Consider the following 25,710-nt stretch of genomic DNA (forward strand, 5'->3'; position numbering starts at 1 on the left):
TGCACATGTAAAAAACAGGAGTATTTGAAACGCTATAGAACAGTGAGGGTTTAGTGGTGGTATTTTTAAGAGAAAGTGCATGCCAGACACTCTAAATAGTCTATTGGCATCATTCCATGCCGACTCTTGATGTTAAGTTGGGAAGTTCCTTGGAAAGGTATTTTCAGAGCATTTCTGCAGAAGCAGGCAGCTGCCTGGCATGGGGCATAGACTCTGCCAGGCATGGGCTGGCACAGCATGGGGCTGGGAGCTCAGGATGTTGGCAGGATGCCTGCAGGGATGTGGGTGCTGCTAGCCCAAACTCAGGTTAGCTTTTCATCAGGGATCAGCCAAGACTGAAGGCTGGATGTGGATGTGGCAGAAGTGGAAGGCCTGGGGTCTCCAAGGGAGAAATAGGGAGATGGAAAGAACTTGGGGAAGGAGCAGGGGCTTGCAGGGTGTGGAGCTGGAGGATGGTCAGGAGGAGAGCTTGGTGGCTGTCTCAGTTTCAGAGCCCCATGGAAGTTTGTAAACACAGTGTGAGTGTAAGGGCCATGTCTGTCTCTGTGTCCCAGTAAGCTGGTGGAGATCAAGGAGCACCGTGGAACTCTCCACCAACCATGGGCAGCTCTGCAGATGGCTCCCCATCACTGGGCAGGTATCATTGCCCTGACTCCCACTCTACCACCGGAATCCAGATCTGTCCTGCATTCTCCATGGACCCTAAGAGTGCAGACTGTCTGTACTGTAACTTTTACCTCCACAGAGAGTTGCTGTAAATTGATGGACTTAAACTGACTTCAGAGCTTCTGTCTTGGATGAATGTGGCTTTATCCAGACCCCTTTTACTGCAAAATCCTTGGTTTGGTAGCTTACGGATGCCTGTGCCATGCTGCCCTACCAGTTGCATTTGTGCTGGTGAAGGGTCATTCAGTTATTTCCTCTCTGATGGGTGGTAAGTGGCCCTCAGCATCACTGCTCATCTGCTGCAGCCTTGATGGCTCAGGACAGAGCATCAGCCACTTTTTAAGGCTGAGTCTGTAGTGGATACTTCAAATCCAAAGCACATAGTATTATGTGTGTTTGGATAAAGCCTAAATTCCCTTTTTTGTTACAGTGTAAATTGAGAGTAGTATCCACATTGGCTTCAAGGACAGCAGGACGGCTTGAAAAGTTCTCAAAATATAAACATTTCCAGTGACAGCTGTCAATGATTTGTAAGCCATTCTCCATCCACATTGACAACTAGCACATGCATAATAAAATATAAACTTAAGACAAACCATTTTGTACAATTGCTGCTTGCTCAGATGGTCATATTATGTTACCCAGAAATGTAGTCTATTCTGTTGTTTAACTCTGCTCTTGTGTTAACACAAATGACTGCTGTTGCCACCAGTTGGCTAAACTAATGCAGAGCTTGGAAAACACATTTCCTGAGCTAATGGCAGGAACAAATAGCCACAAAAGAGTGAATCATTTACACGTTTCTCCTTTGGGATGCAAAGTCCAGCATAATTACCACAAACACAAAAGATGCTGTACTAGAGTTTTAATTAAAAACAAAAACAAAATAAAAGATACACGATTATTCTGAGTTTGGGAAACAGAAACAAGTTCTATTCTTCTTTGCCACATGGGCTAATAACTGGTTTTAATATACTGCATTTGTGTCACTGAAGCCATTTACCTCAACCTTTTTCAGTAAAAAACTTTAACTTTGATGGAAAAACATTCATAGGCCATTTTATATAGTCTTTCAAGTATTCCTTTGCAGTTTAAAGGGAGTTAAATAAATAAACTAAGTATTTCATGTCATAATTTCATTCATTTAATAAATAAAATTATAATATTCTGCAAAACCCCCAAATTTTACAGTTATATTAAAAATACTGTTTAACCCTGGATTTTGGGCAGAGCATATCCTGGCCAGCTGCCTGAACTTGTGCCTGCACACAGTTTTTAAATCATCTTAATGTCATTTGAGAGCATGTTTTGCAATCACATTAGGGTGAAGGATCACCAGCAAGCTCTGTGGTACCTGCTGAGTAACCCTGATTTTGGATAGGAGGTACATTGCCATTGGATAACCCAGGAAGACCTTGTCTGCACACTCAAACACACCTTAGGGCACTCTCATTAGTGTGTGACATCCACACCTTGGTATCCACCATGTATGATCAGCTGAAGAGGTGCTTTGCTGTTCTTATTCCTTATAACACTCTGACAAGTGGATAGAGTCTTATGTTTCTTTGGACACACACCCCCACACAGGCACACCCTGCCACTCTGAAACTGAAAACCAACCCATTAAATGCAAAGACTATGAGAGCGCCATCAAAGAGGAGCCCAGAAGGGTAGGTAGCTATTTTACTGACAAAAGGTCAAGTAAACTTTGAGTGGGCATAGAGTTATTATACAGCTTTACACATGGGTGAGGTAAAATCCTCTGAACCATCCCTTGAAAGACAGGTCTGCATTCCTAGCACAAGCCCAGATGTTGATAGCCAAGGCAGCCTGAGACTTTTAAAAAACAACAAAAATAAACAAACAAAACAAACAAAAACATTCCCAACAACACAAAGAATCAAAAAACCCACTGCCAAAAACAACCAACCAAAAAAAAAAACAAAACCAAAAACCCAACAACACGCACAAAAACCCAAAAGAAAAAACAAACCTCCCAAAAAATATACAAAAAAACCCCAAAATCCAAGGAAGAGAGGGAGTGACCATGGTCCTTCCTTCCTTCCCCCCCTCCCTTTTGGCTAGAAGTAGAAAGGGCAACATCTGTGATGAATCTGAAGTCCAGGTGGTCCTCTACTGCCTGTAACAGCTCTGACCCTGTAGCAGGAAATGTGCTACCATGGCAGATCTGGCCTGGATCATTTCACATTTAGAAATGTTTATTAGAAATGTTAACACAGTTTGTATGACTATGAGACATCATGTGTCTTAATCAAAAGCTAGATTTTCTGCTTGAATGGAGGACTAGAGCTGTAGGGAAAGTTCCAAGGTGGACTTTTTGCCAAAAAGAGGACAAACCAATTGACTCAAACCAACTACATCTTACAAAAATTTCACTGACGTCAACTAGGTCTTTTCTCTTGGTAAGGACACTGAGGCTGTGACACTTAGGAAAAAAAGTCTCTCCATTAAAAACATGAAAGGAGTTAATTGTATTTTAAGTGAATGAACATTTAGCAAGCTATAGGAAATATAGAGTTAATACATAGTCTTCAGTAGTTGTTTGTTATACTGGAGCGAGATTAAAGTTTCTATGGCATTGATATTCTGAATAAATGGTATCAAATCAATTTGACTAAAGCTATGACAAGGTTTTTTTCTTTCCAGTAACTTAAATATAAATCTTCTTATGAAACATTAGTGAAACAAGGAGGAAATTCACTGTTACTGAGAAGACTTGGTTGCATTTCCTTTTACAGTCATTTCACCTCATTCATATTTAAAGAGTCTCCATAGATAGGATATAGAAATAAACTAAAAGCTTTCAGTATAATTGTGATGAAGTGGGAAGATCCATTGAGAACTGGTAAATCGAGAAAAAGGAAAAGTAATTACAGTGTATTGAGCATCTTCCTTTATTCCCATCCAATTGATTCAAACATTTACAGCATGCCAGAAGCAAAGGAAATGTAATAATTCTGTCATAGCACTGATATTTTCTTTGAGAATATTGAAAAGTACAAAATAGGGCATTTTCCAGTTAGGAGCAAGTTTTTCAGCAAGCTTTATTGATTTTAATTATCATATGGTAGAGCTTTTAAAATATAGTATAACCTACATTTCAGATTTTGAGCACATCCCGGGCTAATTCTCTCTTCAGGCTCTTTACTGCCACAGGTTCTCACAGTAGATGGAGGAACCAGGCTCTCTTCCTGTCCTGCTTCCAGAAGGTTTGGCTGCTGTGTCTAAACAATCCTTATTAGTGTCATAGCTATTACTGAGCTCTTTCAGCACAGTGTAATTGAGCCCATTAGTAATTACAGTTCAACACAAATGTGTCCTCAGGACAGCTACCCTTCCTATAAATCTTTTGGTTAAAATCAGTTTTCAACCATGCTTTCCTGGTGTTGATATATGATCTGTGCTGTTTGAGTACAGGCTCTGGCTGTCTAACTTCAGCTGGAAAGTTGTCTTCCTCAAAGCCTCCTCACACCCTTGTTTTCTGTCAAACGCCCTATTACCTGAGAAATCTTTCATACTGCAACCTGTTTCCTCTGATTTTTGCCATATTTACAGAAAGTTTTATAGTTCCAAAGTGGCTTATCTCATCTTGAACACAATCATTGCCTGATTGCAGGAAAAGAAGTGGCTGATAAGCTGTTTCCTTCCTAACAAAGTACAAATGTTGACAAATGATAATTGAAGTTGTAATTACTGAAGAAAGGATAACTTACTGGAAACCCGAATTTTGCTTTTCATAGAAATGCAGAAGGAAGTACATCTGTTAGAACAGAAACTCCTTTTCTTATAAATCATATACTTTACCATTTAGTGTTGGTTTTTATATTTTGCTTCATTAGTTGCATGCTGTGTTCACCCTCAACAACTTAAATAATAAGTTATACCAGACCTACTTCAGAACTTATAATGAATCATTTTAAGATTTTTTTAAAAAAATATATAACCACAGAAAATTTCTTTCGTTTTTCACTCGTTGCACACAAATAGTGGTATTGTACTGTGATTGCTATCACCAATAAGAAAATGCTTTTCTTTTACTTTTGCACTAACCAGATTTCTTTGAAAATGTCATACAGCTAATCCTCTGATTTTATTCATGAATGTTGGGGGCAAAAAATTTCTGTCTAGGTCAGAAGAAAAGCAGGATCCAATCTTTCCATTTTTAACACTGGGAGCTCTCTTTTTACTAATGTTATAAAATTATTTATAAATAAACATTTAACTTCTCCATATTTGAGTTATCTTCTTCCTTCTGACCAGAACTGTCATGGGCTGCAACTTCCAGTTGGTAGACTGTGTAATCTCTCTTTGCTTGTTTCCACAAAGAATAGTTTATTTAAAACTGACAGAGGGCAGATTTAGGTTAGCTATTAGGAAGAAAATCTTCCCCATGAGGATGGTGAGGCACTGGAACAGGTTGCCCAGAGAAGTTGTGAATGCCTCATCCCTGGAAGTGTTTAAGGCCAGGTTGGATGGGGCTTTGATCAGCCTGGTCTAGTGGAAGGTGTCCCTGCCCATGGCAGAAGACATGGAACTAAATGGTCTTTCGTGTGCCTTCCAACCCAAACCATTCTATGATTCCATGATTATAATTTACTTCAGTCAGACAAGCCAAATAAACTAAACAAAAAACCCACCACCACAACTACAAAAACACAAAACCAACAAAAAATCCCCACAAAAATAAAACACACAAAAAATTTCCTTACAGAAGTTATAATGTGCTGGTATGAACCTTTCCATCTCTCCAATCTCACTTTGTCATCATCCTTAGTCTGGGTCCTTCCTAGGATAGCTCAGCTTATAATCATCTTCTCTCTGTGCCCTTGGATATCCTGCAATTCAGGGCCCTACTGAGAAAGAAAGAAAGAGGAGCATTATTTTAATGGTGATACTGCTTGGGAGTACTCTCCTTGCAGAGGTTCCCAGGAATCTACTGGCAGAGAAGAATTATCACGGGGGGGGTCAGACTTAATTTTTCAGACCATGTATACCCTTTCCTGTTCTTTCTCTTTTCTTTCTTCTTCTTGCAAAACAAGGAGGGCCACTACCCCTTTCCACATCCATGCATAACTACAGCTTTTTGCCCTAACTAGCTGGGATAGATAGGCTGCTGGATAATGCATGTTCTCAGTTCCTAAGAGGTTAAGGCTCAAAACTTCTTTTCTTTTACACCTCCAAGGAGATGAACTATGCAGTTAACCATCTAATAGGTAGAGAACTGCCAATGTTTTTGTAGCTAATATGGGCTATGGCTGTCTGGGAAGGTAGCATGTCCTGTAAAGTTACAGGGCAGATGGGAACCCATAACACTGCATATTAATGTCTCATGAAATTCTATTTCCATAATTCTACAAACACGTGTGTTGAGGTTTGTTTTACAATGCTCTGTGGGTTTCATTCTGTGCCTTCCCCTTTGTTTTACTACTTCTTCTTCCTCAAAACACTCTATTTCTGTACTGGTTTTTGTATAATATACTTGCTATGCACAAGAACTAACTTTGTTGCATTAACCACTTCCCCCCTCATAATTTCTTTTAATTTAAAGAAGGCATTCTTTAGTTAAACCATGTGAAAGTAGAAAACAGAGGACAGAAAATTCAGTCTTTCGTAAGAAGTAGGCAACATAAAGGCTTTGTAAAGAACTTTGGCAAGTATTGTCTTGTAAACCTCAGGCTGCATTATTTTTTCTTCTTCTTTTTCTTTTTTTTCCCCCCTTTTTTGTCAGAAGGAACTTTCTTATTAATCATTAACAGTTCCCAAGGATCCAAGACTGGAAAATAATACTTTACTGTAAGTTTCAATCAAATAAGCACAGTTATAAACTCCTTCAAAGTAACTGAGGGGTACAGATGGAAATGCCGGACTTATGTTATATGCTTTGATAGATGCATTATAAATCCTACTTCCATTATTCTAAGATAAGATTGCTATCCAGTTGCTGTTCCTTGGCTACATTATTTTTTTCCTTATCTCCCTGATTCTATCATAGCATACAGTAAGAAATTTTTTAGTAATGTATCAGATTTCCTGGTAAGATATGGTCCAGCAAATGCTGTTATTATGTTTTTTCTTTTTTTTTTTTTTTTCCATGTAACCTTTTTCCTTTATCACTTTGTCAGTCTTTGCTGTTTGAGCATCTTCACTGAAGCAATGCTGGCTCCAGTTATCTGGAATAGCATATATTATGGAAAAATTAGGTTGGAATTGTTTGATATTTCATTATGGTGTAACTATTTGGGGCAAAACCTTTTTGTGGCACATTCTATTTGTTTTTCATTTCCTTGGACTCTTTTAAAAGAGTCAATTCTTATGTCCAGTGTATTTTTGCTTTGCTGAAAAAGATAATAGGATATTGAGTGAATATTTCGATGAAAACACAAAGGAAAAAAAGGAATGAAAATCAGTTACCAATGCACAAATAGCTTGGGTTCACTTTAAGCTGAAAATTATCTGGAACCCACTTCTGGGAAATGTGCCTTGTGAATATCCCCAGGTGTTCTCCTCACCTGCTGTGAGTGTACACAGCATCTTCAGCCTGAGAACTTGCTGTGCTCTTCCCAGCCCATTCCCATAGTTGTGGCTCAGCAGAGAATATTTCCCCTCTCAGTTTTTCTGGAATAGCCTCTTGTACAATCTCTAGCCAGTCTAAGAGTGTCAAAGTGATACCACATATCTCAGGGGGTTTTAATAGTACATTTTTTCTAAGCAGCATGATTTTGAAATGAGTTAGAGCAGGAATAGATGAGCAGCTGGAGGGTGGGAATGCTCAAATCAGGGACTAACATCAGTCCAAAACAAGGTACATGACTGCACCAGGCAAAACTCCAGCCCAAAAATGTGTCCATGAATCTGCTCCTCAGTTCAGGCTGTGGAGTGAAGAGCAGGAATCCCACAGGCAGCCATGAGCCCACAAGCATTTATTTCCAAATAAGGTTGTTGTTACAGATCTCTTAATTCAGGATCTCACAGAGGCTGCATCCTGCTTTTTAGAAGAGCTAGTTGGGCAGGTGCAGCTCCTCATTATACTGGCGAAACTGCTTTTTTAAACTTTGATTTTATGTTCCTTTTGAAATGCCTATTCTCTGTGCATTTGGAGGTAGCAGCTGTAGCTGGCTGCATAATTTGTTGGAAGTGCCATCTCCTACATGGAAGAGGTTATGAAACATAAACAAAGTAAAGTACCTTATAATAGTGAAGAGAGGCATTTCCAGCTTTCTATTGAAAGAAGGATGTGATAAATCTGTGCCTTGGGTAGTCACTTTTGATATCTGTTAGGCACTCAATCAAAACTCCATAGAGAGATATAAAGATCTCATTTTCTTGGGACCAAGTCAGAAGCATTTATGTAGCCATCAATGGAAATTATTCAGCTGAAAGTTCCTCTCTAAACTGCTTTCCTGGAGACTTTTTGGAACCTTCCCCAGCTCAACTTACAGGAATAGTTCTCTAGAACAAACATCCCGTAAGTATTTTCATAAAACTCAAACAAAACCTTTGTATCATATAAAGATTAGTTTCAGCTGCCAGCACTACATACAACCTTTACCCAAGCTCAGCAGTGTTTGGATTGGGTTTTTCACTGAGGCCCCTAAGAACCGAGGTTCTGCAACCCTGATTCAGTATGAGAACCTTTTACTCATAGCTGCTGTGTTGCTGGCTCCAGACATACTGCCCATCCAGTGGAGCTCTGCTCACTGGGAGTAACAACCCACTGTCATTATTTCATTTCCTCAGATACTTAGAAAATAAAATGCAATTGTCTTATTTTAATCTAAATTTCTGCTGTAGCAGTAAACCAGAAATAATAACTAAAGCCATGACTCAAAAACAAGGGCAAAAATATTTACAAATGCTGATCTTTGTTTCTTTCGTGCCTCTCTGGAAGCCAACCACAAGGAAGGACTTTAGTTGCTAACAGGTCTTCCTTAGGCAGGAGCAGGCAAAGCAGAATACTGAGCGATTTCAATGCGACACGGGGCTCAGAGCTATGAACTTGCTTTGTTCTTGCCACACACAGATGCCACAAAAGGAAGCAACTTTCAGTATGCTAAAGAAAAACCCAAAGAAACATGCATCCAGCGTGCATGTTACAGTAGTTGAAGCACAGTGTTACGCAAACTGCATTAATCTCAGCATCATTATATGTTGAAATGCATTAAGGAACTAACAGAACAGGAGGATCTCAAGCAGTGACATTTTTAATACTTTTTATGTGCAAGCAAGTTTTGCTAGTCATTCTGTAGGGATTAAGGAAAATGGGAAGAGAGGTCAGAAATGCACTAATTTTGAAACCATCCTTACTTTTCCAGTGCAGGCGGAGGCATCTGTACAGCACTGGCAGACAGCAGAAGAAAGAAACAATAGCCATTACTGTACTGTTGTTCAAATATGTAAACTGTCAGTTCCTCCCATTTCACAGTGGCCAGTAGATGACAACAACAGCAGGGAAATCCAGGAACTAGGCAGCCCCAGCAGCTGGTATTAGCTAGAGGTAATATTCCCCCAACAGAGGCTTGTGCTATAGTTTGTGACCCTGTGGCCTCGGCCACCATCAGCCAGCACGCATCCACCTTGGTCCCAGAAAATGTGATTGAACAGTTGTACTGACACAACAGTTTAAAAGAGTGTGCTATGAGGGGGTCACTAAAATATTCTGCTCTAAAAGAACTGCCCCAAACCCCCCATTGACACCAGCACAAGTGGTTGCAGATAGTCTGATTGTATACAGATGGGGACAGGAAAGCCAAAGCTCACTTGGAGCTGAATCAGGTGAGGCAGGTGAAAACCAGCACAAAGGTCTGTCAACAGCAAAAGAAAGACATGAGGAAATGTAGGTCCACTGTGAATGGCAGAAGGGGTCCTGGTGGTGACAAAGGACACAGAAAAAGTCCAAAAAACTAAATATCATCTTCAGTTCTGACTAGTCTTCAGGAATCCCAAGCCTTTGAGACAAGAGCAAGTCTGGAGCAAGGAAGACTTACCCTTGGTGGAGATGGATCAGGTTAGGGAACATTTAACCAAGTAAGGGATGTGATGGGTTTAACATTTAACCAACCCATGGGATGTGATGGGAGGCACACAGGGGTGCTGAGGGTGCTGGCTGATGTCGCTGTGAAACCACTCTTGATTGTCCTTGAAATGTCATGGGGCCTGGGAAAGGTTCCTGAAGAGTGGAAGAAAGCAAATGTTATTCCCGTCTTCAACAAAACTAAGGAGGAGGATCCAGGGAACTGGTCAGCCTCACTTTGATCCCTGGGAAGGTGACAAAGAAACCAATCCTATAAACCATTTGCAGTGAGTATTCAGCATGTATTTACAGAGGGAAATTCATTCTTACTCAATGTGACAGCCTACAATGAGGTGACTAGCTTGACGGATGAGGGGAGAGCAGTGGATGCTGTTTACCTCGCCTTCAGAAAGGCTTTCCACTCTGTCGCTGGTAATATTCTCATAGACAAGCTGACAAACTGTGGGGTAGATATATGGACAAGGAGGTAGATTGGAAACTGGATGGACTACTGGGCCTGGGGATCAGCAACACAAAGTTCAGCTATACGGAGTTCACTAGTGGTGTGTCCCAGGGATTGCTGCTGGGGCCAGTCCTGTATAACATCTTCATTAATGACCTGCGAAGAGTGTACCCTCAGGAGCTTTGCAGATGATAGTAACCTAGGAGGAGTGTCTGATACTCCACATAGTTGGGCTGCCATTCAGATTGGCCTCAGAGGTTGGAGAAATGAAAATAGGAATCTCAACTGTCGCGGAATGGTTGAGGTCAGAAGGGACCTCTGGAGGTCATCTGCTCTGGAGGCTTGGTCTAACTTAATATGCGCTTACCTGCATCCCTTTACAGAAATTTCCCTTATTTAATAAGATGAAGGATATGTTCTGCTAAAAAATCATTTCATCCATTCCTCCTATACTAGTCAGAGACTTTTTCCCGTTATTGATGGTTCACTGTATCTAATTATACCCTTACATTATGCATAATTTAGATGCTATGAACTTTGTGCTATGTTCCTCTTTCTGTCTGCCAGCTTTCTGAATTTGTTCAGTAGCTGCTTTTGAAAGAGCAGGATTATGGCTGCTCTGTGGAAGCAAAACCTGGTCTTAGCAGTGAGTCAGTGAGACCTGCTACTTCAGTGCTATCAGTACCTGCTGGAAAACCAGCTGTCTGGAAAATTACATGCAGGGACATTTCAACCAAGGGCAGATAATGCGTGTGCCAGCACTCCAGTAGTTGCTGATTGGACTCTACAAATGTAGAGTCCAAGGGCAGAGCTGAGACTGGTGTACAGCTCTGGATCTTCGAAATCAGAGTCTAAATGAAAGTCAGCCTCCAATTTAGAATTTCTTAGGTGTAGTAGGTAGCATCTCTGCAATGGACCCTACCACCTATGACATTTCTGAGAAAAGCAATAGATACATTTTATTCCAAAAATGGATCTGGAAGGTTAAACATAAACAGTAAAACCATAATTGCGATTTAGTTCTGAAAGTGCATGAAAAGAGGCAGTTTTTCATGAAGGATATTATTGAAAAGGTATCATAGGTGTGTAACACTCCTCATACTCTTTTTGTTGCTGTTGTCCCTGTGAAGCTGTGTATCAGCATTTAATTCCCTTTGAGTCTGTTGTCCTCTTTATCGGATGATCCTGATGACAACTGAATAAAAGGACTGATTGCTTCAATGGATCAATCCAATAATTGGCAGGATGTATGTGACCCATTTCAAGTAGGGAGTATGGGTGTCCAAAATTATCTTTCTCCTCTGTACACAAAAATATGCATGCAAACTGTACTCTCTGCAGAAACAAAGAGTTGATTAAAAATAAAATTTTAAGTGCCAAAGTTAAAGCAAAAGGTCTTCCACATAACAGTTCTACCCTCCTGTATATCAGTTATTTTTACTGTACATAATTTGAGTGTCTTTGTTGTATATTTAAGGTGGGTCTTATTCTAAGGGCCATATTCTGACAGATTGTTTAAAAAAATATTTTTACAGATCTCAGTAGGAACATTTGATAGGTTAAAAATGATTAAAGCTTTAAATTTATTTGGGTACTGAATTGCTGCTAGTTTGAATGGGAAGTACCAAAATAGCTAAAATGTTCTAGACCTAAGGCATTATTCAACATAAAATTAAATCTTTGAAATTTGGGTCCTGAACTCATTTGCTGATATCTATTACTCTGCCAGAAAAAAAGGTGGAAAGTGGCACTTGCAAATTATATACTATTTTGGTCTTTTGCATAAGTTACTTCCTCATGAATCTTTGTCAAACCCAGAACAATTTCAAAATTGTAGTGTGACTGACTCACTGAGGGAGGGTATGGGAAACAAATTACTCATGTGAATTTTTTTACTAGTGCCCATCTTGTTTCCTAGTCAAGAGACACACAGCGCTGTAAAGAACCTTCAAATGCTTTACAAGAGTGCCTGTAAGTAACACTTTAAGGTTAATATCAAGGAACTTGGGATAGTAATCATGTACTAAGTTAGCTGTTCTAAGGTAAAAGGACTTGCTTTATGTTAATTATTGTCACCTGGAGGGTGTATTCTTAAAGTTCATGAAACAATTTAGTCCTGAGCTCTTCCAAAACTATGACTATGCAAAGTTATTCTGTGTAGGAAAAGGGACTGTGTAGTCTCTCATGTTCCCATCCACCCCTCGCACTGGAATTTTGTGTTTTGTAGAGTTGTTTTTGGCAGTAGGGGAACTACCATTTGGGTTTCCCAAACTGTGCCTCCATTCCTGCTGGTGCTTTAAGGAAAGAATATGCCTGTGAGTTTGTTGCATCACAGCTTTCTAACACAGCCCATAGTGATGTGAGAAAATTTGATTTCTTGTTCTTTGTCCCTTCCATAACTATCCATTTTCTACAGATGCCCATAACACATTTTCCGTGTCTTGCTCTTAGTGCCCAGCTTAGACAAATATAACCTGCTAACAACGAAGGAACAAAGGAAGAGCTTCATCTCACATGGTTTTGGATAGCTTTGTCTGAGTAATCCAGACACTTTTCATAGTTGAGCTAGAGAAAAAGGTCTTCTAGAATGCAATCCATCCTCTGTGGGGGTGGACTTCTAAAACAGGTCTGAAATATGATTCTGGGGGACTGCCCTTTTCTCCTCATTGACATATAGACAGCTCAGATGTGGACATCACAGAATGGCTTGGGTTGGAAGAGCCTTTTAAAGATCATCTTGTCCAACCTCCAGTGCTATAGACATCTGATATTAGATGACATCTAATCAATTTGTAGCATCCTAAAGACTTGTTAATATTACAGTGTTCACAGTTTTCCTGAGCCATCTATTTTCAATACATGAAGAAAAAGAGGTCTCAATCTGTTGCTATTTTTCCTTGTTTGGTTGGGTTTTCCCGTGTATAAATTGTTGTTTTGTTTGCGTTGTTGTGTTATTTAGTATTTCAAGTCCCTATGGATACATATATGATTAGACATTTTAGCCATTGCTTCTGTTTAATGTGTTTAGTACCATTTACTTTTCTTCATCCTGCAGTTAAAAGCAAATAATGTGAACATGAGAAATGATGAGGGGATAGTTACAGTAACATTGATGGATTTTTGGTTGGGCTTTTATTTCTCTGTTGAATGTCCTGCATTGACCAAAGGAAACAATATAAGACTCCCTCCTGTATTTTTCCTCTTACTAAACTGTAGTTCAGCATTGGATTTTTTGACGGTATCCAAAAAAGGGAAGTAATTCTCTTACATTTCAATGTAACTGATCCAGGCTAGAAAAGAAGACTGCTGAAACTGCCAAAAAAGGAAATACTTGTTTTTGTATTCTTATTGTGTGCTTTCGCTTCTTTAATTCCTGTATAAAATCCCAGCAGGATTTATGAGGCAAAGATCATTGAAGCTTTAGCATCAATGGCATATAAGTTTCCAATTTAACCTAAAGTCTCTCTTAATAAGACTTTATTTTTATATATAAGAATCCTGCACAACATGGAGGGCCAAGGACCTGCCAAACTGCCATACTCCTCCTGAGATCATCTGTGCAGAGAAAAGTTGTGTCAGACTTTGTGCAAGGGCACAAAAACTGGATGGTACTACTCAGTCCTAATTCAATGGCTTGTAGTCCTACAGCTTTGTCTGAGTCAGGTCTGTGTCAAAATAGAAAGTAGACTTAGGTATCTGACTCTGTTTATCATGCTTTGTGAAATCAGCTGTGCCTCTATTAAAAAGAAGTTAATTATTTAGTAAATCCCATTCTTTTACTCACTATACACTTTTAGGACCCACCTGCTTCTTCCATTAATATTAAAAATTGGCGAGGTGTTTGCATGGGTGACTAATTCATACACCAGAAGTGTAGGCCTGCTGATCATGTCTAAGCAAGCAGTAGCCTGGGTAGAGAATGTTTCACAGATACTTCCCATAAATGTTAGGCCTTTTGATCTATCGCAGTTGGACCAGATGATCGCTGTTGGCCCCTTCCAACTCAATTATTCTATTCTATTCTATTCTATTCTATTCTATTCTATTCTATTCTATTCTATTCTATTCTATTCTATTCTATTCTAATGTAGCAAGCCATCAGCAGCTGCAGATGTACATATACTGTATAAAAATTACATAGCTCTAGCACAGAGCTCATGGCTGAGCTGGAAAGACATTTTCTAGGGACTCCTGATCTTATGCAGTTATATTCCACTTACTCAAATCTATAGCCACATCTGACATATCACAAGCAGGATCATAAAAGTGCTTTTAAATTGTTCTCTTTTATTTCAAAATGAAAATAGAAAAATACCTCTTAATTATGTTACTTTACCTTCAGTACATCACAAGCCTTAAGAATTATGGCCCGATCTCCTTGCTGAAGAGGCTCTTTTTGAGAATTTGTTTTTATAATTACTGCTGCCAGCATGCCATATGGTAGATTAATACCATGCTTCCAGAGTGGCGTAAGTATTTCCTAGAGAGGGAAACTAAGGCATAGAGAGGTTCTCCTTGGACCTTACAAAAAGTCAGATTCAGAAGCAGAACTAGAGCAAAGAGTTTCCAGCTCCCCTCTGTGGGAGTTTCTCATCATGAGAAACTATGGTGGAAAGAAAGTGGTACTTGAGAGCAAGAAACTGCTTTCCAAGAATAATTCTTTCCTTATGCTACATAAATAATGGTAACAGCCCCCACATTAGTTCATGTTTCAGGACAGAAGAAAATGTACCTTGCTTCAGACTGCAATTGAAATGAAGGTTTTGTTCTTGTCAACCTCCTGTTAGAATTTATAACTGCACCTAACAGCTTCAGGAGAGCTTTTGTGATTTATGTTTTTAAGAAGGATCATTCCAGAAAGCTCTCAAGGTTTACTATTTCTTTAAGCACTGAATTAGCCTCCTTAGTGGAGCCAAAGATTTATTTCTACCTTTGAGCCACAGTGTCATTTTCCTTTCCCAAGCATTCGCAGCTGTTTAAGTGCCTGCTAATACAAGAAGTTTCAGCCTCTACATTTTTTGTATGTTTAGAGTTTTCATCCTTTGAGTGATTCTCCTTTGCTGAATGCTGAATATCTATGCCTGTTGCTGATGTCTTATGTGGGAAAACCTGGGTGTCAGACAAGCCACCGAGATGCACACTTTTATCTGGGAAAGTCTGAGCTCAGAGATGGGCTCTGGAGGGGATGGGAATACTTCCTTCCCAATCTTCAGTGAACATACAGAGACACCTGAGTATCCATGCCACAGGCTTGGAAGTCCACTGGGTCCTTAGAATGTCTTTTCTGCTTTAAAGCTCTGGGTTAGTGCCGGTTAGGGACAAACCTACCGTGTATGTTCTGAGTACTGCAGAGATCTCGTGTAACAGCATTGAGTCTGCCCAGTAAATGGCACTTCTTGATTCTTTTCAAGTTCTGTCCATATTTTGCAAGTCTCCAGCCTCCCAGTCCAGAAGTATGGCTTTTGTTAATTTTAAGGCTTTGTTCTTGACTCTCTCCGATTCTTAGATTCAGTCATGCCAAACTCCCAGTCACATATTGCAGCCATTTACTGAATGCCTATAAGCATTAACCCCAATACACTATACCCATACATAGAAATGCAAAAACTCTGCTTGATAACAACTGCAAAATCGGTGCTGATCAAGAAAACTCAAAATGTGTTATTTTCCCACACGGATGTTTTTGCATAGTATTACAGAAATGCTACCCTTTCTGCATTTTACTCTTTTATGGCTTAAATCAAGAACAGAATGCCAGACATATTCACTGTACAAAGCAATTTTTCTTAGATCTAGAAAGAAGTTGTGGTGGCACATGCTGTTTAGCGACCCAATCTAGGAACTACAAGATTTGCTGACAGGGTTTGCTGGCTGTTAGATCTGGTTCTGCTTGACTCCAGGATCATGAATATCTCCTTTTTGATTATGTTTCCTAAAAATGTGTTTTACGAGAAAGAGGACAAAGCAGACCATCCACATAAGCAGAGGATATCTCATGGCAAAACCACCAATGACAAAACTAGTAGCTAATTACAATGAGTAGAAGGGGAAAATGGTGCCGTGAATGCTAGTAGAATTCATAAAGTTAGTAAAATACAATGTATGTACAAAATCATAGTTTAGTTTCTGGCTATCTGCTGTGTTCAAGCTAAGCAAAATTCAAAGTAATATCTTCAGGAGGTATCTTGTGAAGACAACTGTTCTGTATTGAAGATAAACTTACAGCTGTTTATTTTATTTAATTAACATCTTATTTGTTCTACTATGTTAAAAGGTTGATATGCATATAAATTGAATCTTTGGATAAATAGCACTATTAATATTATACTGTAAAAGAAGAAGGAAAGATGTGAGCACTGGACTGTCTTCAATCAAACTGAATTGAATCACAGAAATATCCTGTAGTTTACATAACGGGCATGTTGGTAGTCAGGTGAGATGGTGACAAACATAAGCTATTAGGGTTAAAAAGGGTTAAAAGTGTATATGACATAAAATTACAGAATGTGTAAGATTGGAAGGAACCATAGTGAGTCATCATCTGGTCCAACCTCTCTGTTGAAGCAGGGTCATCCTAGACACATTGCACAGGACTGCATCCAGATGGTTCTTGAGTATCTCCAGTGAGGGAGACCCCACAACCTCTCTGGGCAATCTGTTCCAGCGTATGGGCACCCACACAGTAAAGAATGAATGATTCCTGAGGCACACTTTCTTCCCTCTGTACTAACCTACCTCCATCTGAAAAAGCAGAGCTTCACTCCCCATCCCCAGGCAGTGTGCACAGGCTGCTTCACCCATTCTTTCCTCCCTGGCAGCTGCTCTGCCTGCTCCCCATGAATCAAGCCATGTTCTCCTTATTGGGGTACCAATGGGAAGTTTCCATGCTTCCCTCTTTCCCTTCCTGGTGCCCCTACAAGGCAGGGAGCACTGGGTGCTACAGGAGACTTGCATCCCTCTCAAACACACACACGCGCACACGTAAATATGAACCATTATGTCTATGTAGCTAATCGAAGTGTGCAAAATACAAAAGAAAAAAGAAAACCATTTAGAGTCATCTCTTTAGTGTTTGTATGTGTGATATCGAGGACAAATATTTGGATTTCACGTGTGGAGGTTCAGTCCCACATAAGTCAAACCTGCATTTTTTGCAGGTGGAGAAGTACAGTTAAAACTGTGAAGCCAGTTAAAAGCACATTATTGTCAATAGCATGATCCTGTAACTAACAGTATTTTTCTTCTTCTTTCCTTTTAGTTTGAGCTATCGCAGTGTCAGCAACAATCAGGAGAAAATGCGAACATTTGCCTCAATAGCCCAGAACACATGGGAAATTTTTATATCTGAAAGGAAGCCTGGCTGGAAGTCTTGGATGAAGCTTTTTGGAGTTTGCTTTGCAGTTGGCTTCCTCTCCAGCTTTCTTTTTTTCCTTGGCATGCACTTCTCCCTGGCACACCACTCTTTGGGTCCCTTACTGATTTCTGGATTCATCTGGATCTTGTTTTCTGTCATGCTCTTCTGTTTCAAGCACCTGCGCTGTTTTAGTGTCCTGTTCCTTTTTTCCTGTGGACTGAAAAATGGCAGGAACGCTCTTATTACTGCTGGCACAGGTGTCATGGTGGCCAACAACATCCAAAATATTTTTCACAACCTAAAGGTTCTGGCAGACACCATAACCTGTCATTTGAAGCATGAGCAATTTGCCTTGATAAAATATTATGTTGAGGCAGTGAAATGGATTTACGAGTCAGCCAAGCTTTCCACTGTACTACCTAAAGATATAGTGATCTTAAAGCATGAATTCACACCATCTTATTCGATTTCAGATGATGCATTAAAACAAGAGCTAAATGACACAAAGCAAGAAATCCAGAGAGTTGCTAACCAGATATATTTTATGCTGACTATACTGCCCTACATAGGCCAGAAAGTGTTGCCGGTCACTGGGATTTTTCTAGTTTCTTTTGGAACTGGCCTTTTTATCAAAAAATTTTTGGGTTCTCACAGTACCAAATTTAAAAATACTTATATCACAAAAGAGTTCATTGCATTTGATGAGCACCAAAAGCAACAGCAAAAACCATGTCTTTTGCCACTTAACAGAAAAGAAAGAAAAGATTATGTGACAATCCCATCTTTCTGCTTCACAAGAAAAGACAGGAAAAAAATACTGTATTTTTTTCTCCCTGTAATTATTCATCTTTGCATCTGGCTTCTGTTTGCTGCAGTAGACTATTTGTTTTATTGGTTAATTATTTCGGTGAATAAATATCTCCAAGAAGTACCGGATCTAGAGATTCAACTCAGCCTCTCTCAGAATGTAAGTACTTATCAGTACTGTACATTTCTTAGTTTAGTGTTGAAAAATTTCCCTTCATCTTCAGCAGCTGCAAGAGCAGACACATAGCCAATGAGCCATCAGCTCTTTCATGGAATATCATTCATTTCAAAAAGGGACATTGCCGTTACAGATACATATGTTGGATAGAACCAGACAGTTTTCTGCACTTTCCAGAGCATCATCAATTTTCTAGAGAATGGTAAATATTAGAAGGACTTTCCTTCTTCCATTTATATATATGAAGAAAACCAGAAGCTTAAAATGGGACACTCGCAATGCTGACATTTGTGAAGCACCACTTTTATAGTCAAAAGTCACTGTGACACTGATGCAATAGATGCCTACCTTTCTTTAGCTGAGTAGTGTGAGGAACTAGTCAGTTGTATGCGTGGTGCATGCACACAAAATAATAGCACATTACTGGAATCTCAAGGTTCATCTAGCAGGAGCAGCAGTGGCATAGAGAATCATAGAGTAATTAGGTTGTAAGGTAAGTCTGGAGGCCATCTAGACCAACCTCTTGCTCAAAACAAGGACAATTTCAGAGGCAGATCAGGTTGCTCAGGGTCTTGTCTGAATGCTCCTAAAGGTGGAGATTCCGCCACTGGAATGTGTGACCCATGTGGTGCTTTTAGTGCAAAGGACAGCTGTCCAGTTCGATAGCTTGCAAGATCAGGCTTAAAACACTTTCTGAAGGTATATAACCCTTTGATACTTTCAAGATAAAAAGGTTTCAAGGAAATGCTTGACTGTTAGTACAATATGGTATATTCTCTTTCTTCTATAATTTTTTCTTACTCAGCATTTTCTGTTACCTCTTAGATCTCATAATAATGAGTATTCATTCCCATTTTTCTCCATCCCCTAAAAACTAATCAGTTTCACAGAGTAAGATTATTAAGGTGAACAATGCAATAGGTGCATTGCTTGAAATCACAAGCATACAGAACAGGATGTACAATATTTGGCAGAGAGATTCTTTGTCACTTTTCCATATGTAACATATTGAACCTCTGAGCTTCTTCAGCCAGGCCACATTTTCTATGACACACTGCTAAACCACTGCAGGTTCAGCTTAGACAGTGTTGTGGCAGATTGGTTGTCCCAGTGTGTCATGGGATGTTCATCTGGTTGGGACTGTGTCATGAAGGGGAGAAGAGATATAGTGCACAGCATCCTCGAGGAAGGAGAGCACTTCCAGCAAATGTGAGCTACAAATGAAACCAGCTGGAATGAAGTCAAGCTGCTGGTGAAATTCTGTCAATATTTTGTATTGTATATCAAAATATCAAACTCTTCCATGGGATAAAAATTAAATTATTGACTAGTTTTACCTTAGCAAAGAACAGAAAAATTTGGTATCTGTATGGCAGTCATAAGCCAAATGTTCACAGATTGTTTCAGTGAAAAAACATCTTTCCTAGGGGACGGAGGCCACAAACTTCTAATTATTACCTTTCTAATTGTTACCTGAACCTTCTTTAAGGAAGGTAGATGTAAAAGCCATTGGATTCACTGTAACTGTGCAATCCGCACACATATAACAAATCAGATCCATCCTGCAGATTTCAGATTCTTGTGCAAAAGCAAAGAGGATTTAATCATCTGGTCAGTCTGTCTAATGTGAAATATGTTGAGGAGATGGATTGTTACATGTGCTAAGGGAGTTTTATACTTCATGTGAACCCTACTGCTGCACAGCAGCTGTGATCTAAGATCAGCAGCCCAGCTTGTGATATGGTTCTGGTCCCCTGGGGGTCCTTGAGAGAGTAAGGGTTCAGAAGAGCTAGCTGATATTAAAAAATCACCTACTCCAATCTCAAGAATTATTCATCCCAACTAAATCAAGCAAAGGCAGTGGGATGCCAGCATGGGTGAGCAAGGAGCTCCTGAAAAAAGCTCAAACATTAAAAAAGAAGCATAGAGGAGGTGAAAGAAGGGACAGCTGTTCCAGGAGGAATATAGATACACTTTCTATTGCAGAAGGATGGGGGCAGGAGAGCCAAAGCTCACCTGGAGCTGAATCAGGTGAGGCAGGTGAAAGGCAGCACAGAGGGCTTCTACAGGTCCATTAGCAGCAAAAGAAAGACATGGGGAAATGTAGGTCCACTGTGAATAGCAGGAGGAGTCCTGATGGCAATAAAAGACACAGAAAAGCCTAAGGCATCTTCTGTTCTTCCTTTACTTGAAATCCCAGGCCTTTGAGATAAAAGCAAATCTGGAGCAAGGAAGACTTACCCTTGGCTGAGAAGGATCAGGTTAGGGAACATTTAACCAAGTAAATGCATGGGACGTGATGGGAAACACCCATGGGTGCTGAGGATGCTGGATGATATCACTGTGAGACCACTCTTGATTGTCTTTGAAATGTCATGGGGCCTGAGAAAGGTTCCTGAAAAGTGGAAGAAAGCAAATGTTATTCCCACCTTCAGCAAGAGTAAGAAGGAGGATTCAGGAAACTACAATTGGGTCAACCTCACCTTGATACCTGGGAAGGTAACAGAATATAATCATGGAAGCCATTTGCATACACGTGAAGGTTAGGGAACATATTAAGAGTATTAAGAATGGATTTATAAAGGCTAAATCTTCTTGACCAATCTAACAACCTATGATACAAACACTGGGTTGCTGGATGAAGGGAGAACAGTGGATACTGATTGTGCATTTATGAAGTTTTCCTGTGCTGGAACACTGGAAGACAACATCCTTATTGACAAACTGATGAAGTGTGGGATAGGTAAATGGAGAGTGATGTGAACTGAAAATTGGCTGACCTGTTGGACTCAAAAGGTTCTGACTAGTGGTACAAAGTCACTTCTGATGTCCTCCAGGAGTAGACATGGGATCCTGTGTTGTTTAACCTCTTCATTAAAGGTCTGCACAGAGGAACAGATTGTAGTCACACAAGCTTGCAGACAATATAAAACTGGGAAGAGTGTCTGAAACACCAGTGGATTATGCTGTCATTCAGGGCGACTTGAAAAGGCTATAGAACTGGGCCAAGAGGAACCTCACAATGTTCAGCAAAGCAACATGCCATGTCTTACAGTCCTTAGAGAGAAATAACTCCATGCACTATACATATTGGGGACTAACTGGCTAAGAGGCGGCCTTGCAGAAAAAGGCCCTGAAAGTTCTGATGGACACCAAGTTGCCCAGAAGTCTGCAATGTGCCCTTATGGCAAAGAAAGTACTGCCTTGGGCTGCATTGGGCAGAGCATTGCCAGCAAGCTCTGGGAGGTGATCCTTCCCTGCTGCTTAGCACTGGTGCAACCCAGTAAAAGAAGGGCATATACTGGAGCGAGAAGTCAAAGAAAGGGTCAAAAAGATGATTAAAGGACTGAAGTATCTGTCACATGATTTGAGGCTGGGGCTGCTCAGTCTGAAGGAGAGGTGGCTCAGGGAGATCTCAGTGTACAAAAATATCTGATGGGGGGTTGGGTGTAAGGAAGAGGAGTCAGACTATGGAAGAATTTCCTCACTGAAAGAGTTGTCAAGAACTGGACCAGGCTGCCCAGGGAAGTAATGGAGTCCCCATCCGTTCGAGAAACAACTTGATGTGACATTTAGTGCTATGGTCTAGTTGATATGCTGGTGTTCGGTCACGTTGGACTCAGTGATCTTGGAGGTCTTTTCCAACCTTAATGATTCTATGATTCTGTGACCCTTCTCATGTGCTGGGAGAAGAGGAAATTGGCAGAAAATAAAGGAAATAATTTTTTTATTTACTCTTCAGGTGATCAAACAATAGAACAAGTTTCTGAGACAGGGTGTGAAGGCTCTGTCCCTGGAGATATTAAAAACCCAATTGAGCACAACCCTAAGCAACCAGTTGTAACCTCACTATTCACTGTGTACTGCTGTGTGTGGTTTTGCCTGTGTTTCTATCCTTCGTACCTTGAGGGCAGCCTCTTATCATGGCCTGCCTTGGGTGTGACCTCAGACAGGGCAAAGAAGGAGCTTAGTCCCACTACCCATGGACATAAGGCCTGAGCCTGACCATGTCATGGGTCTTGTACTATGAATTTGCTCTCTTTGTGTTCACTGTTCACTCCCGTGGAAAGCTGGTTGACTCCTCAAAAACAGAAAATGATGCTATCATCAGACTTTTTCTAGTTCCCCAAGGAAGGCTAGTTACATTAAAATGTAAAATTCAATCTCAACAGATTTGTCATAACAAGCCTCAGGGCTGCTGATCTCAGGGAGTCAAGGAAGCTGGATCAGCAGGACAGACTGAACAACTTCCTGAGATGTTTATTAATTAGCATGAACAACAACGTTCTTTGTGCACTGGTACCCCTCTTTCATATTGAGTCCCTAATGCAGTTGGTTCAGTTTAGGAATAAAAGGTACTGAGATAGATTCGAACAGGGTAATGTTCAGGAAAGTCTAACAGGCTGAAAATGGGTAGCATGCTTTGGGAACCTTATTTTTGCAATGAGCATCTAGTAGAAGTGCCTGGCCTCTGTAGGGTGATTAGAAGAGCTACAAGGCAGAGCTAAACATCTCCCTGACATGGTCAGAAAAGAGGGCTGGGTGACTCAGTGTCCCAGCAGTGTTCCTACAGGCAGAGCAGAAAGTTGCCTGCTGGTATGAAATACTGGTCCCAGCAGCATATCTAATTTACTCTCTCTCATTCAGCATTTCAGTCCACAAGCAGTGAAAGTCATCAGGTCTTCTAAGCAAAGGTACCTACTGGAGGAAGAGAGGTGGCTTTGTTTGCCTGATAACCTTGTGGTCAGAGCACCTGCCTGGGTTGGTGTGGAAACGCTGCTGATCACATGCTGAGACACAACCAAAGGATGGTAACACTCTGCTCTGCAGTTTTACCCTGGAGGAAGGACCCTCCAGCAGAGGATCTGAGCAGGGTCGTGAGAGTCGGAAAATATTAAACCATTATAACCAGATTAGTTAAATATTTCTCTATCAGAGCCACTGAGAAGATAAGTTCTTAACAGTCCAAAATATGTGACAGTCTCCCAAGAGAAATGGTGAAAATACAGTCTGAAACATTTCTAAATAGCTAATAAATATACTGTTTTGAGCACACCATATACAGACGCTAGATGGACTAGATGACTTATGTTCCTTTGTAAATCTGAATGTCCAGTAGCAGAAATATTAAGAAAGGAGGCAATCAGTACCATAATCAACTTTTTTTCCCCCTTTTCTTGTGCAGAGGAATGAGATTATTATTCATATCGCAAAGCATATTGCAAAGACTGATTCTTTCAAGATCCCTTTGTTTAAGCGTGACTGCATCCCTCATCCAGAGCTTGCTCTCTCCACGGCATGGATCCACCTCGGGGTCATCATCTTCTTCTTAATAACTTTTGGATTATTCTCTGGCCTCCTGACCCAACTTAAAATACTTGTGTCAACTTCTTTTTATCCTGATGTTGCAATGAAACGGATACATCATTTGCATGCGAAATTACTCAAGAAAAGAGCAAAAGTACAAGAAAAAACTGTGAAGAACATGTTTGCTAGAAGGGTAAGCCATCAGCTCTAGGGAAAAAATAAATCTTTCTCTTGCAGGGTGGTAGCCAGACCCAGGAAATACTTAAACACTTGTTAACTTCAATTATTTATTAGCACATAATTGACTTTCCCCAGTGGTGTCCTGCTCAGGGGGCAGAGACAAGTTACCTAATACTGAGATTAGATCATCTAATTGTTTTGTTCTGTCGTTCAACACACATGCCTCAGACATGACATCAGTACACGCAAATGACTGTGTGCTGGTAAGAAAATACTTCTCAGTTTCAGAGTTCTCCAGAGAAGAAACGTCATTTTCATGAACATATGAAAAGCACAAAGAGTATTCCTGTGACACAGATAGCAAGTGTTAGGCAGTAAGAGCAGCCTCTAAATGTTGAGAAAGATGTTCACTTAATGCTTAGAAAAACAGAAGGTGATATGTTTCTTTTTAAAACACAATATGATTGCAAATACCATTGGAAAACAGAACTTTTCTGCCTGCAAGAACATTTATCTTGTATCTATATGTATATATAGACTAATGGAAATAACAAACACACATTTACCTATGGCAAGTCCAGATAGATAGCTGCAGATACATATAGTTTGTTTAGGTTTCGTTTTTTTACAGCCTTCAATACTGACTATACAAGATATTAGTGTTTGGGTGATCTCTAACTCAGTAACACTATGATCATATTTCTTTCTTTTCAGGTCAGTTTTTGGTTTCCAATACTCAAGGCAACAGAGGTAGTGAGGAAGAAAGAAAGGAGTGTGGCAAAATGACAACATGGTGTGAAAAAGACCAAGTGAATCTTTGGATATGGCTGAAATGCTTTAGCTCCACAGGGACCCGCATTTTGCACCATCTTTCCTATGGAATGTCAATTTTAAAATGTAAAAATATCAAACTCAAAGGCTGAGCATCAGTATTTTTGAAAAGTGTTAAAAAGAAGCCATTGTAGATACTGTGCAGTTCATCACAGATTGCTCTGGATTACATTAACACTCGTTTTTCAACCTTGGGTTTGCATTATCTGGTACTTTACGAATTCATTCTGTTCTATCTAAAAGCAATCAAACAGTTTGGACCTTTTAGAACTACAGAACCTCTTTGGGTTGAGCTAACAGAAGATGTAATGACAGCAGCAGGTTTGTCTTCTTTACTTTGCCAGAGACTGAAGATAGCAGACACAGCAGAGGCTGTCTATTTCCTTCTGGCATGGACAAGAACCAGGCCTTAGGTGTTTCTGGTAATTTCTATCTATTTCTCAACCCTCAACTGCCACAAATCCTTCAGCCTGGTTCTTTGCCATCCCTAGCTCCCAGTCTCCTACCTAGTCTCCTACCCAGAATTCCTCACTTGGTCTTAGTCTCCTACTTCCACATGTCCATAGACTGTATCACTAATTCAGATTGTACCATGTCTGATGATCATGAGAGAGGTGATGTAACATGTAGAAGCGAGAATGCTCACTCACGAGAGCTAGAATACAGAGGAATCAGGTGGTGTGGGTGCAGATGAGATGGTTTTGAAGTGTAGGAGATATAAGCAAAGGTGAATGTTTCGAATCTTGAAATCTGAGGAAGCTTGCATAAGTGGCAAAAATGGGCTTAATTACATTGCCTAATTCACCATTGCCTTCAGTGAAATAAAACTGAGCCAATACTGAAGTGCGATATTCAGTGCTTCACCTGTTCAACTGACATTGGTGATGTGACCT

The 25,710-nt window shown here is 40.1% G+C and overlaps 1 protein-coding gene across 1 annotated transcript; it reads left to right on the plus strand.

Moving 5' to 3' along the window:
* The first annotated feature begins 17,455 nt into the window (after positions 1 to 17,455).
* On the plus strand, positions 17,456 to 24,772 carry LOC113986157 (dendrocyte expressed seven transmembrane protein). Its single transcript, XM_027717612.2, has 3 exons — positions 17,456 to 18,481; positions 23,685 to 23,999; positions 24,701 to 24,772. The coding sequence occupies exons 1-3, from the start codon at positions 17,456 to 17,458 to the stop codon at positions 24,770 to 24,772; spliced, it is 1,413 nt and encodes a 470-aa protein (XP_027573413.1).
* The last annotated feature ends 938 nt before the right edge of the window (positions 24,773 to 25,710 follow it).

The sequence above is a fragment of the Pipra filicauda genome, unplaced genomic scaffold, assembly GCF_003945595.2.
Source record: "Pipra filicauda isolate LSUMZ 115617 unplaced genomic scaffold, ASM394559v2 scaffold57_size4234018_pilon, whole genome shotgun sequence".
NCBI classification, from domain to species: Eukaryota; Metazoa; Chordata; class Aves; order Passeriformes; family Pipridae; genus Pipra; species Pipra filicauda.

Coding starts and splice junctions, on each gene's coding strand:
- LOC113986157 (XM_027717612.2), top strand. CDS start 17,456: ATGCGAACATTTGCCTCAATAGCCCAGAACACATGGGAAATTTTTATA. Junction 18,482..23,684: donor AACTCAGCCTCTCTCAGAAT/GTAAGTACTTAT, acceptor TTTCTTGTGCAG/AGGAATGAGATTATTATTCA. Junction 24,000..24,700: donor AGAACATGTTTGCTAGAAGG/GTAAGCCATCAG, acceptor CTTTCTTTTCAG/GTCAGTTTTTGGTTTCCAAT.